Source organism: Delphinus delphis, chromosome 3, assembly GCF_949987515.2.
Source record: "Delphinus delphis chromosome 3, mDelDel1.2, whole genome shotgun sequence".
Lineage (NCBI taxonomy): Eukaryota > Metazoa > Chordata > Mammalia > Artiodactyla > Delphinidae > Delphinus > Delphinus delphis.
This window is the reverse complement of record NC_082685.1, coordinates 46,461,824-46,474,060: the sequence shown is the minus strand read 5'-3', so window position 1 is coordinate 46,474,060 and position 12,237 is coordinate 46,461,824. Positions and strand designations below refer to the sequence as shown.

General features: G+C 53.0%; 1 protein-coding gene across 3 annotated transcripts in view; it reads right to left on the bottom strand.

The window, feature by feature from the left end:
- Window positions 1-12,237, bottom strand: part of TNIP1 (TNFAIP3 interacting protein 1) — a 46,384-nt gene that overhangs the window by 17,584 nt on the left and 16,563 nt on the right. For all 3 annotated transcript variants that reach the window (XM_060008500.1, XM_060008501.1, XM_060008502.1), the window contains exons 3-7: window positions 12,082-12,216; window positions 10,379-10,464; window positions 8,615-8,695; window positions 5,784-5,975; window positions 956-1,050 (exon numbers count right to left, since the gene is read on the bottom strand). In XM_060008500.1, the coding sequence (XP_059864483.1) occupies window positions 956-1,050; window positions 5,784-5,975; window positions 8,615-8,695; window positions 10,379-10,464; window positions 12,082-12,216 (589 nt within the window). The remainder of the gene's footprint in view (window positions 1-955; window positions 1,051-5,783; window positions 5,976-8,614; window positions 8,696-10,378; window positions 10,465-12,081; window positions 12,217-12,237) is intronic.

Genomic DNA, 12,237 nt, shown 5'->3' with positions numbered 1-12,237 from the left:
ACTGAGATATGGAAACTATTTCTTTGTATTCTATTTGCCAGCTGGTTTCCATGTGATAATAGGAAAACAGAGAAGTAAACTGGCTTTCCCAAGGTCACACAGTGGGGACTTGCATCCTCACCTTCTAATCATGGCTCTTTCCTCCAGCCTGGGTTTTTGGATCCATGGATGGAGTCATTATGGCTATAAAATTCCAACTGCTTGGCCATCCAGAAGTCAATAAATACATGCTGATTCAAAACAGCACAGTGGATCAGCAGTCACACCTGACTCCCTCTGGGCCTCACAGGCCTCTCCCTGGACCTCAGTTTCCCTCTGCAGGGTGAGGGGTTTGGCCCACATGATCTCAAAGGGCCCTTCAAGCTCTGACAGTCAAGATCAGTGCCTCTCAGGTGTGATCCTGGGTCTACCTACATCGTAATCACAGAGGCCTACTGGAAAATGCAGATGCCTAGGTCTCACCCCAGACCCAATGAATCAGAATCTCAGCACGGGAGTGTCAACTTGCAATGCCTTTCCTGACCCTCAGTGATTCTGATGCACAGTTAAGTCTGAGACCCAGTAGTATAGCCCAGGTGAGCAACCCCTGACTGTTCTCAGGAAACAGAGCAGGTCAGGATGGTGACCAGCAGGGGGCAGCAAAGTCCAGAGCCCTCTCTCCAAGAGCCAGCTAGCTGCTGTTAACAGGTGGAGGGGGTAAGTTCCCAAGGAAGGAGTACACTTTGTACAGACCTTCTTCTGAAGCTCTCAAGGCACTTTATACACAAACACTCCCCAAGGTATTAAAAGGACCAGAGAGGAAACACCCAAGGAGAAGGACCAAGAGACCTGACATCCAAAGCAGGGCTCTGGGCACAGGCCTCAGAGCACTCAGCCCGGAAATCAGTGCCATGCACCACCGTCTTCCTCCTGCCCATCCGACTCCTCACCCTTCCTCTGAGGGGCCTGGACTTACCGGAGCCTCTCAGCAGCCTGATCCCGCTGTTCCAGGCCCTTGTCCAGCTTGGCCTTAAGGGCCTCATTCTCCTTCCGAAGCTGCTCACACAGGGTCTGCAGGGCAGAGAGGGAGATGCGGGCAAGGTAAGGGAAGGGGTGCACCCCAAATACAGGTTGATGCTAGGGGGCGGGAGGGGCACTATAGCCACGCCAGGTCCTGACACGGTATCCCCTTTGCAATGGCCTCACCCAAGCCCTCTTGGGATAGCAGGAGCCAAGCCACAAGGCTCACCCAGGCTCCTCTCTGCATCCTCTCCCTCAGGAGCCAGCCATGAGGACGCCGGACCAAGAATCAGCCACAGCGCCTTCTGTTCCTCCAAGGCAGAGAGCACCATCCCTCCTCCTCCTTCACTGCTGTTCCCACAGCCTAGAATGCTCTTCCCCACCAGCCTTCCCCTGGCTGACTTCTACTCCTGCTTCAAGTCTTAGCCTAAACGTCACCTCCTCCAAGAAGTCCTCCCCGACTCCCACATCTCAGGTGAGTTAGGTCACCTCCATTATCCTCACTCACAGTCCCCTGCTCTCAACCTTCCTGGTACCCTGACAATTACAGCTAAAGAACCATCAGGTCGTTACTTTCTTAATGTCCCCCCCACCCGACTAGTCCATGAATTCCCAGACGGCTGGGATCCTCTTGCCGCTCTCTTGTCCACTGCGGGATCCTCAGCCCACGGCCCAGCTCAGCTCGACACTTTGTTGAAGGAATGCAGGACTGATTGGCTGAATGGACCTGAGTCGCAGTAGGCCTAGAGCTTAGGCAATCTGGAGAGTACTCAAGGCAGCCAGGGAGCAAGGTTGTCAGCCGGCAAGTCAGAAGACAAGGCATTGGGTCAAGACCTCACCAATTCCCAGTGTGGCTCAGGATTCCCTCACTTCTGAGACACAGTTAGTTCCCCCACCCACAAAGTGGGGCAACTGCTCCTCCCCTGCCTCCTTTATAGGGCTGCTATGAGGACAAATGAGACCGGGAGAGTGCAAGTGCCTCGTGAGCTGCCAGGCGCTTGGTAACCTTTGAGGACATGTGTTTGAAGTGCTGCAAGGTGGAGGGGGCATGGAAGATGGGAAGCCAGACTCAGGGCCTCACAGATGGAGGGAAGGGAGGTTCTCACTGGTAAGGGTGATGCACCACGTCAGTACTAAGCGACTCAATCTCTCAACAAATCCATAGTGAGCACCTAACCCATGACCTGTAAATGGCCAGGTGCTCTTCCACTCACCACCTCGGTGGAGCCTCACAGCTTCCCCAAAGCTACGTAACTTATCTCTATCTATTTTAAATGTAGGCTAGGGAATTCCCTAGCAGTCCAGTGGCTAGGACTCGATGCTTCCACTGCCGAGGCCCCGGGTTCAATCCTCCGTCAGGGAACTAAGACCCCGCAAGTTGCACGGTGTGGCCAAAAAAAAAAAAAAAATGTAGTCTAGTGCACGTGAAATAATGTGCATGAGGTTGTACAGCTCTTGGGAATCACCAAGGGGATTAAACTCCATCTGGCAGATCCTAAATGGTACCTCTTTCACCTGTGATGGAAGAGCAGAGAAGGGAGGTGGCAGGCTGTGAGCTGGGCTGAGGGCAGAGACAGTGAGCGATATTCACCAGACCTTCTACCCGCTCCCTTCCATGTCCATTTCCCAGACTTGCTGTGACCATGTGACCAGTTGTGGCCAATGAAAGGTGAGTGGTAGTGACAAGTGCCACTTCTGAGCTGGCTCATGCACAATTCTCTGGTCTCTTTTTCCCTATCGCTGCCGAAGGGCACAAGACGGCTGGGGCCTCAATGTGATTGTGGAGCAGAAACAAGCCCCTGCCACACAGAATATGAGGGAAAACTTTCATGTTATCCAGGGAGATTTCAGACTTGTTTGTTTCCACAGCAAAACCGAGCCCTTTCTGACTAACCCAGGAAAGACTTGAGAAGGCTGGATGGAGAACAGAGCCTGGAACTGGTAAGTGGTCAGACATGGAGGAATAGAACACCATTATGACTGGCTGCAATGCCCAGCAGAGGCCCCATGCCATACCTGGCCTTGGAAATGCTGAGTGAACTGAGAAACAAATCAGTGAAAGAACGAGGAGGAACCAGATTAATCTACCTCCACCCACAGGCTGGGCAAACACCCAGGATGCAACAGCCCTGAGTGGGGCCTCCAGGGAACAGAACGTCCTGCTGTGGTCTCTAAGGGAAGACCAGGACAAGGCCTCATGTGCTGTCCTTCTAAGCAAGAGGCAAACGCTCTGGGCACAAAGCAGACGGAGAGAGGTCGTCACAAAAGTCATCACCTTCCATTAAAGGGGTTAATAGAGCTCATGTGTGAGTTCATTAGTTCATTCATTCATTTGTTCATTCACCAAATGTACATTCAGTACCTACGAACTGCCAGACACTGGGATGCAGTGGTGAATATGACTGACAAGGCACCTGCCCCTCTTGTGAGGCCTACATTCTAGCAGGGAACACAAGGGAAAAAACCAAACACAAAGTAAAGAAACCAACTAATAAAATTATTACAAACTATGATAAGAGTTAAGAGGGAAACAAACAAGAGCCTGATAAAAAATAACAGTGGGGGGCTTCCCTGGTGGCGCAGTGGTTAAGAGTCCACCTGCCGATGCAGGGGACACAGGTTTGTGCCCCGGTCCGGGAAGATCCCACATGCCGTGGAGCGGCTGGGCCCGTGAGCCATGGCCGCTGAGCCTGCGCGTCCGGAGCCTGTGCTCCGCAACGGGAGAGGCCACAGCAGTGAGAGGCCCGCGTGCCGGAAAAAAAAAAAAAAATAACAGCGGGGGCACTTCCCTGGTGGTCCAGTGGTTAAGACTCTGCGCTTCCACTGCAGGGGGCACGGGTTCAATCCCTGGTCAGAGAACTAAGATCCCACACACCGCGCAGCACAGCCCAACAACAACAACAAAATCTGAAAAAGAATATTTGCATATGTGTGTATATGTATTTATATATAAAACTGAATCACTGTGTTGCATACCTAAAACTAACACAACATTGTAAATCAACTATACGTCAATAAAAAAAAAATTTTTTTAAATAACAAGGGTTGGCAGGACCCCTTTTATGAGGCCCAGTATCAATCCTTATTTCAAAGCTGAAAAGTTGGGACTCCCCTGGTGGTGCAGTGGTTAAGAATCCACCTACCAATGCAGGGGACACGGGTTTGAGCCCTGGTCTGGGAAGGTCCCACATGCCGCGGAGCAACTAAGCCCGTGCACCACAACTACTGAGCCTGCGCTCTAGAGCCCACGAGCCACAACTACTGAAGTCCACGTGCACACGCCTAGAGCGTGTGCTCCGCAACAAGAGAAACCACTGCAACGAAGAGTAACCCCTGCTCTCTGCAACCAGAGAAAAGCCCGCACGCAGCAACGAAGACCTAATGCAGCCAAAAATTAATTAATTGAAAACAACAACAAAGCTGAAAAGTTGACACTCAAAGTGATCCCACCACAAGCAACGCACCAGGTTCGCCTCCCCAGTGGCTCAGCCTTGACACTTGACATCTCCGGGCCCTGCTGACACCTGAAGGCAGTCTCCCTCGGCCTGGCCCTCCAGGCTCCAATCACTCCTCCAGCCTCCCAGTGTGGCCCCTCACCCAAGGTGGGGGTGGGAATCCTCTGCTCCCCCCATCTCTCCTCACACCTGTCTCCAGCCTGGACGCCCCTCCTGCTTTTGTCAACCCAGGCCCTTCCCAAAGCTGCACACAGTGGACACCCCAGCACCTCATCCGTCAACTGGGCACTTGCATGTTTGCTGACATGAGTGAGACAACAGGGCGGTGACTGGCCCAGAGGAGGGTCTAGGAAGGAGGAAGCCTTGGAGTTACAGCTCTGTCACTAAGGTGACAGATACTCAGGTCCTGAGCAGGTTTTCTCGGAGCCTCCGTTTCACCATCTGTGATTCCTTCCCTACCCCCAAGCCCTCAAGGCTCAGGTCCCCAGCCCAGTGTGGATGAGCCATCACCACAAAACCTTAACAGTGACCACTTTTTGAGCACTTACTATGTTCTAGACTGTACAAGGGGCTTCATTTAATACTCAGAGCAATTCCACGAGGGAGGCATTTCCAGCCCCATGTTACGAATGGGGACAGTGAGGGACCGAGAGGATAAGTCACTTGCCCAAGGTAAGAGAGCAATAAAGAGTCTACTGGCCAAGGACCATATGGTTCCAAGGCCTGGCCTGGCCTAGGAAGGAAATCTGACTTCATTCCCACAGCACGGGAAGAGTTATAAAAGGAAGCCTCCTCCATTGGGGAGGCAGGTTGGGATGGGAGTTAAGAGCATGGACTTCGGAATACCACAGACCGAGGTTCAAATCCCAGCTGCACCATCTACTAACTGGGGGGCCTTAGGCAAAAAAAAAAAAATCACCTCTCAAGGGCTGTGGCCCCACCTGTGAAGTGTGGATAATGATGGTCCTGACTCAGGGGGCAGGGACAGTAACATACAAGGGGCCGGCCTCTGTCCCCTCCCTTTCCCCACCTGTATGTGAAGAACAAAGGCAAGGCTGCTGCCAACCTACCACACCCCAGCCTCGAGAGTAACCCCAACCATGAAATCTGCGCCACCCACACCATTATTTCCCGGTTTCCTGCCTCTTCCTCGGCCCTTCTCACAACTTCCTTACCCTGCTCACTGCCTTGAACAAGAAGCCCAAGTCGGGTCCCCATCCTCACCCTCGGAAGTCCCCGTGGTACCCTGGACTCCCCAGAAGAGCTGGAGGAAGCAGAGGGGGAACCACATGGCAGACCCCCGGCCACCTTCCCTGGGCCCGGCCTCACCTGCAGGATGGAGGTACGCTGCTCATTCTTGTGCACCTTGGAAGCCAGCCGGTTGAACTCGAGGGCCATGCGGCCCAGGTGCGTGAAGAGCTGGCTGTGGTCAGGCTCCTCGGCACACACGCTCAGGGTGGTCTCCAGACGCTGCAGGTGCAGCATCAGGTTGCCGTCCTCGTGGGGCAGGGGGCCCAGCTCCTGGTGGGGGGAGGGGATGCGGGCCGCTCTTCACCACAGTCTGAGTAGGTGCCGCCAGCCTTCCTCCCTCTGCTTCCCCATTCCTCATGACTCAGTTTCCCCCTCTGATCCCAGCTCAGCCGAGGGACATTCTCCAGTTATGCAGGTTCCCTGTCTGGGGCTGACTCACAGGGCAGGACCCGGGACTCCCAGGCCACTGGCTGGCTTACCAGTGCCGGAGCCACCTTCCTCCCACACGTTGGGCCTTGCTGAGCGTCTGTGGGTAAATCCCTCATCCCCAGGGCCTCAGAATCCTCATCTACTACACGTACGCATCCCGCTTCTTCTCTTCTACCCCATAGGGTTCTTATGCAAGTGAAATGACACACAAAAACAGCAAGCCCAGGAAGGGGTGTCACTCAGTACACAGCACTGCTTCTTCAGCTTAGGAAGGCTTGGCCAGCAGACATCAAAACTGTCTGACTGTTATGTCTATACATGTGTCTTCTTGGGAGTTGTCCAAGCATTCATCAACTTTTCAGAGGACCCAAGACTCAAAACACGTTAGGAATCATAGATAGTTCAAAGAATCCCAATCTAGCAGAGATTTGAGATAGGAAGCAAACTGTGAGCAATATAGTCCAATCTCAGAATCTATCACTCCCTGTCTCTCTCTTTATCTCTTTCCTCTGTCTAGAACACTCTTGGCAAAGACAATGCCTTAGCTATGCGAACACCACGTCCAAGGACCCACAGGGGTAGCTGACAGCTGACTGCATCAAGCCCCTGCCAGGCGTCCGAGGCCCCCTCTTCCCCTGCCTGAGACCCCACCCATCAGGCCCCACGCCTCTTCGGGCTTCATTCCTATGGTGTCCCCTCTGTTCATCCTTCCCAGCACCCCCGTGTCTCAGCTGCTCTAGCAGTCCTCCCCTACCACTTATGGCAGTCGCAGGCCATCAGAGCTACAGGGAGCCTCCGGGTTCCAGTTTGGAAACGAAGCTTCGGGGAGAAGGAGGCTGCTCAAAGTTGCCCAGTGAGCCAGTGGCAGAGCCAGGACTGGAACGTGGGCTTCCTGACTCTCCATCTATGGCCACTTCCCTCACCTGAACTCTGCAGCAGTGGGAACGCCCTGACAGCCACAGCGTGCCGTCCAGTGAATGCCTCCATAACACTCTTAGCACCTTATTCTATCAGAGGCTCTTCAGTTCTGTCTTCAGCCCCCCACTGCCTCTTCCCACACAGGATATGAGGTGGTGAACGGTGCTCTGTTGAAGGCTGGTGAATTGTTTCATCACCCTGACTTCTCCGACTGGCCTACAAGCTCCCAGAAAGCAGGGAGGCTGTCTTGTCTTTGCTCAGCACAGACTAGGCACATGCTGGGGCTAAGGAGGAACCTATTAACGAGGTGAAGGCTGAGGTCATAGAGTGAAATGCTTTCTGAGCAGGGGGGTCTTGCCTCCTTGGCCAGCTTCTCAGAGCCCTTGGGGATAGAACAGGACAAGGGGACAGAAGTTCCCAGGGGACAAAACACAGAACGTTTCTGATACTCAGAGCAGCCCCTCATCACTGAAGGCATGCTAGTGTAAGCTGCATGACAACTTGATGAGGACCTTGCACTGGGGACTGACAGACACAAGATGCAATCAGTGAACTAAAGAGCAACATTTTTTTTTGCCTTGTTAATTCAATATTTTTAATTTAATTACATTTTCACTAATTTTTTGGCTTTTAACTTAAAATTTTAACATTTTAATCAACTATTTGTAGCTTAAAAAGTCAAATTGTTTTACAAGGTTTATAATGGAAACCAGCAGTTTCCTGTCTCACTTCCCTCCACGTCCCAGTTACCACTTCCCAAAGCCATTCACTTCACATGCAAAGAGCAACATTTGTGCCCCAAATCCTTGGTAGAATGAGGCAGTGGTGACCAAGGTATCCGGGAAGGGTTATACCACTTATTGCCTGTATAACAATCAAAAAATCTCAAAGTGAGGAAGGAGGAAGGAGGAGGAGAGGGCAGGACTTGAAGACTTTTGAACAACGTTCCACACCTTTCTCAGTGGTTCTCCAATAAGTCTGCCATTTTAAGAGAAAACAGGACAACACAGTTGGAATAAAGGCAGCAAGTAGGGTAAAGTAGAGAATGAGGATGCCAGGTGGACACCCCAGAGCTGGAGGGGAGTGTGTGTGTGTGCGTGCGCGCATGCGTGCGTGTATGTGTAAGTGCAAGGTTTAACCTCCTACCTGCATGCCCCAAAGGGGAGCCTGGGAGCAGCCAAGAGCCTGCACAGAAGGGCCACATCTGCCTCAAGCTGCTCTGGGTTTCTCTGACCCTTTCGACCCAGGCTACGAGCCCACAGGCCCAAAGGCTGAGTCAGAGCCTGCGGAGGTGCCCAGCGCTTGGCGGAGGCCAGCGGGGCTGGCAACGTGCCCGGGCTTTCACAATGGTCGGGTGCTTGTGTGGCTCACACGGAAGTCACCAGCCACGGATTTGCATATGTGAGCGAGAAGCACCCCCTGGTGCTGGCCCCTCAAGCGTATCCCTAGTGACTCCGGGGTGCCCAGGGGATATAAGCAGGTCCTGTGCCTCTCACGCGGGGCCAGGTGACTGAAACAGAGAGGAGACGGGGGATATGCCCAGGGACCTGCCGTCCACTCACCATGGTATTTCTGGTGTGGCCACCGCTCTCTGGTGAAGAATGCCCCTCGGCAGGGACCACTTCAAATTCAGAGGAGGTGCTCTGTGCAGAAAAAGGGGGTCAGGGGTTGCCTGAGAGAAAAACGCCTCGCCCGTCCTCTGGGGCCCCATGGCTGAGAGTACAGCGGGGTCAGAGAATGGAAGGAGGAAACCCCTCCTCACGTCCAAGTCCTCTGGGCAGGAGGAGAGGCGGCCCAGGATGAGCTCACAGACCACGAAGCAGGAATGACTCCCAGCAAGTCAGCCCGCAACCCACTGTGTGACTCAAGGTCACATCCCTCTGTGGCCAGTTTCCTCATCTGTAGAACAGGGATACTGGACTAGCTGACTTTAAACCGCTAGCACTTTAGGATCGTATCTTTCTTAACGGCTTTGCACTTTTAAAATGTTTTCATGAATTCCATTTTTTCTCAAAGCAACCCACGGAGTGGTCAGAAGGTTATATCCCCATTTGTCAGATGAGGAAACTGAAGGCATATCATTAATAAATGCAAAAGTAGGACTGCATTTAAGGACTGCAAATCTAACATTCCTGCTATGGCACCAGAGCTGTCTCTTGGGCCTAGGTGTCTCTGACTGGTCACCTGGAGAACACAGACAACAGTTAGTGTGGCCACAGCCATGGTGGTCCTGTGCCAGCCTTGCCAACCCAGCCCCAGAGATCCCAGGGGAGTGGACTGATCTGGGACAAGTCCCAACAAGACATCCACAAACTTGGAGAGACTTTCAGGACACACCTAAATCCAGGGAGGCCAAGGACTCCAGTCTCCCCCACATCACCCAGCCACTCCAAGTAGAAGGTACTGGTTGTGCCACCAGAGGATGGGCCAATGGTCCCTCTGGACCAGCAACTGGCTCTGGGATTGCTGTTAAACCTGGTCGAACAGCAGAAGCCCCATGGCCACCAAGGGCCCAGCTTTGGATCTCGGCGCCACCCTAGACAGTTTCCCTTTCACCTCTCCGTTTCCTCAGCTGTCTGCATGACCTCACAAAATGTCCTTCTCTCTCTGGATCTGATCTGATCTGTGGGATGGAGACTCTAACTGGTACGACTGGGACTTCCCTGGTAGTCCAGTGGTTGAGAATCTGCCTTCCAATGCAGGGGACGCGGGTTCAATCCCTGGTTGGGGAACTAAGATCCCACATGACGCAGGGCAACTAAGGCCCCGTGCGCGCGCGTGTGCCACCTACAGAGCCCACGCATCACAGCTAGAGAGAAGCCCGTGCACCCCAATGAAAGAGCCCACGTGCTGCAACTAAGACCAGATGCAGCCAAATATAAATAAATAAATAAATATTTTTAAAAATTTAAAAATAAAAATATATGATGCGACCACCTGGGTTCCTTCCAGTCCTAGGATACCAAGCAAAACTTCTCAAGGCAAATCTGCAGAAGACAGTTTCTGAGCCCCTGTTGAGAAGGGGAGTTCGCTGTCACATCCGCCTACTTTCTGAGCACCGTGCAGTCGATACATGCTTAACATTATGCAACCTAGCAAATGGGAGGAACTCCTTGTACATATCAGGGTCTTCCTGGTAAGATTTAACTCTGACCTTCATTTGAAAATGGGTAAACCGAGGCCCCAGAGAGATTGAGATCAACTTGCCAACATCACCCAGCAAGTCAGAACCCAGGTTTCCTGACCCCAAACCTCTCTCTTGCTGTTCTGCCAATGGGACCTTGAAATCCAGGCAACTTTCAGCCGTGACTCCAAATGCAACTTACACTTGCTGGAGGTTTGGGGACTGGCTCTGGCTTGTCGCTGGGGTGTGCAGGGTCAGCGGGGGTTGCTGGAACATCTGCATCCTTTCCTGGACAATTGAGAAAACATGGGTGAGCAGCAGGGAAAGGGGAAAAGCCCAGATGCTGCCCCCTTAAGGACAGCCTTGGCCAGGAAAGTTCTCAGACAGAGTTCCCTACACGAGTCTGGGAAAATGGGAGGTGGTCCCAGCAGGGCCCGGTAGCCTGGGAGAACGATTGGCTCTGGAATGACGGGGTAGAACCTGGGCAGAGAGACCATCTTCCCTGGATTTGCTGGGAAAATCCCAAGGTGGCCACTGCTCCTTGCTACCCTGGACCTGCCTCAATGATGACAAGGATGACAATTTACAATTAACAAAGTGTTTTTATATTTATTATCTCAGCCAATTCTCAAGACGGCTCTGTGTCCCCATTTTAAAGGTAAGAAAACTGAGGCATGGAAAGGTCACCACCTGGCCCACGGTCACACAGTTGGCAACTGCAGACAGAACCAGGACTCAAACTTAGCTCTCCTTCCCCGAATTCTTGGCACTCTGGCCACAGGGGGCCCCTTGAGGGGAGTTGCACGGCTCCCTCTAGGGATAGGCCCGGCACCCAACCAGGACTCAGAAAGCGCTACTGAATGGACAAGTGGAAGCTGGAAACATCCATTGCCTGCAGAACAGTGGACTCTGTGAGCATCACTTTCCTCCATGTGTCCATTCACTAAATATAGCCAGCAGCCAAATGGAAGGTTGGCACACTGGCATGGGCTGAGACCGTAAGGTGGGGCTGCAGCAGGAGGCATCTAAGCCCCATGTCGGGGGGCACCTTTTCCTCCCTAGACCCAGACCTTGTCCTGGACTTGGAGACATGCCAGGGGAATGCATGGTGATCACACACAGGACTTTAACCCTAAGTCATAGTCAACGCTTTCCTTTAATAGGTAGCATATGGGGCTTCCCTGGCGGCGCAGTGGTTGAAAGTCCACCTGCCGATGCAGGGGACGCGGGTTCATGCCCCAGTCCAGGAAGATCCTGCGTGCCGCGGAGCGGCTGGGCCTGTGAGCCATGGCCGTTGAGCCTGCGCGTCCAGAGCCTGTGCTCCGCAACAGGAGAGGCCACAACAGGGAGAGGCCCACATACCACAAAAAAAAAAAAAAAAGGTAGCATATGGACCTGACATCTGAAAGACACTGCAGCAGGCTGATAGGCAAATCTAGTTCTTCCACAAGCCTCAGCTTCCTCACCTGTAAAATGGAAGGAGGGGGGCCAGACCAGAGAGCTTCTGACTCAGATGCCAACTCTAGTGGCCCAAAGTGGCTGCCTGGAGCATGATGCCGGGCACATAGTAGCTGCTCATTAAATATTTGCTGAATAAGTTACGCTGATAAAGATCCTGAGTCCACATCCTGGGTGCAGTGGATTGTTGTGATCCATTTCTAATGTCTGCCAGGGCCTCAGGACTGCTGAGTCACCAGCTATCTTTGGACAAGGTTATTTTGAAGTCCTTTCCAAACCTGATCTTCTGGGGGATTCTACAGCCAGAACATGACTGGGAGGATGGCCTGCGGCCTAAGGATAAATGAAGGAGAGGTGGATTTCTGATTAAGAAGGGCGTCCACGGTTAAGGGATTAGAAAGTAAGGAGTACGGGCAAGGCAGAGGACCGCCTGGGCTCCTCTTGTACCTGTGAGCTCAGCCAGGTGGTCGAAGGAGGCCAAAGAGGGAGACGGCGGTGGGAGCAGCTCACTGTCCTTGACCAGCTCCTCTGCCTTCTGCCGCAGCCTGGACGCTTCCATCTGGGACTCTTCCAAAAGCTCCCCTGGGGAGACAATGGGGGAAG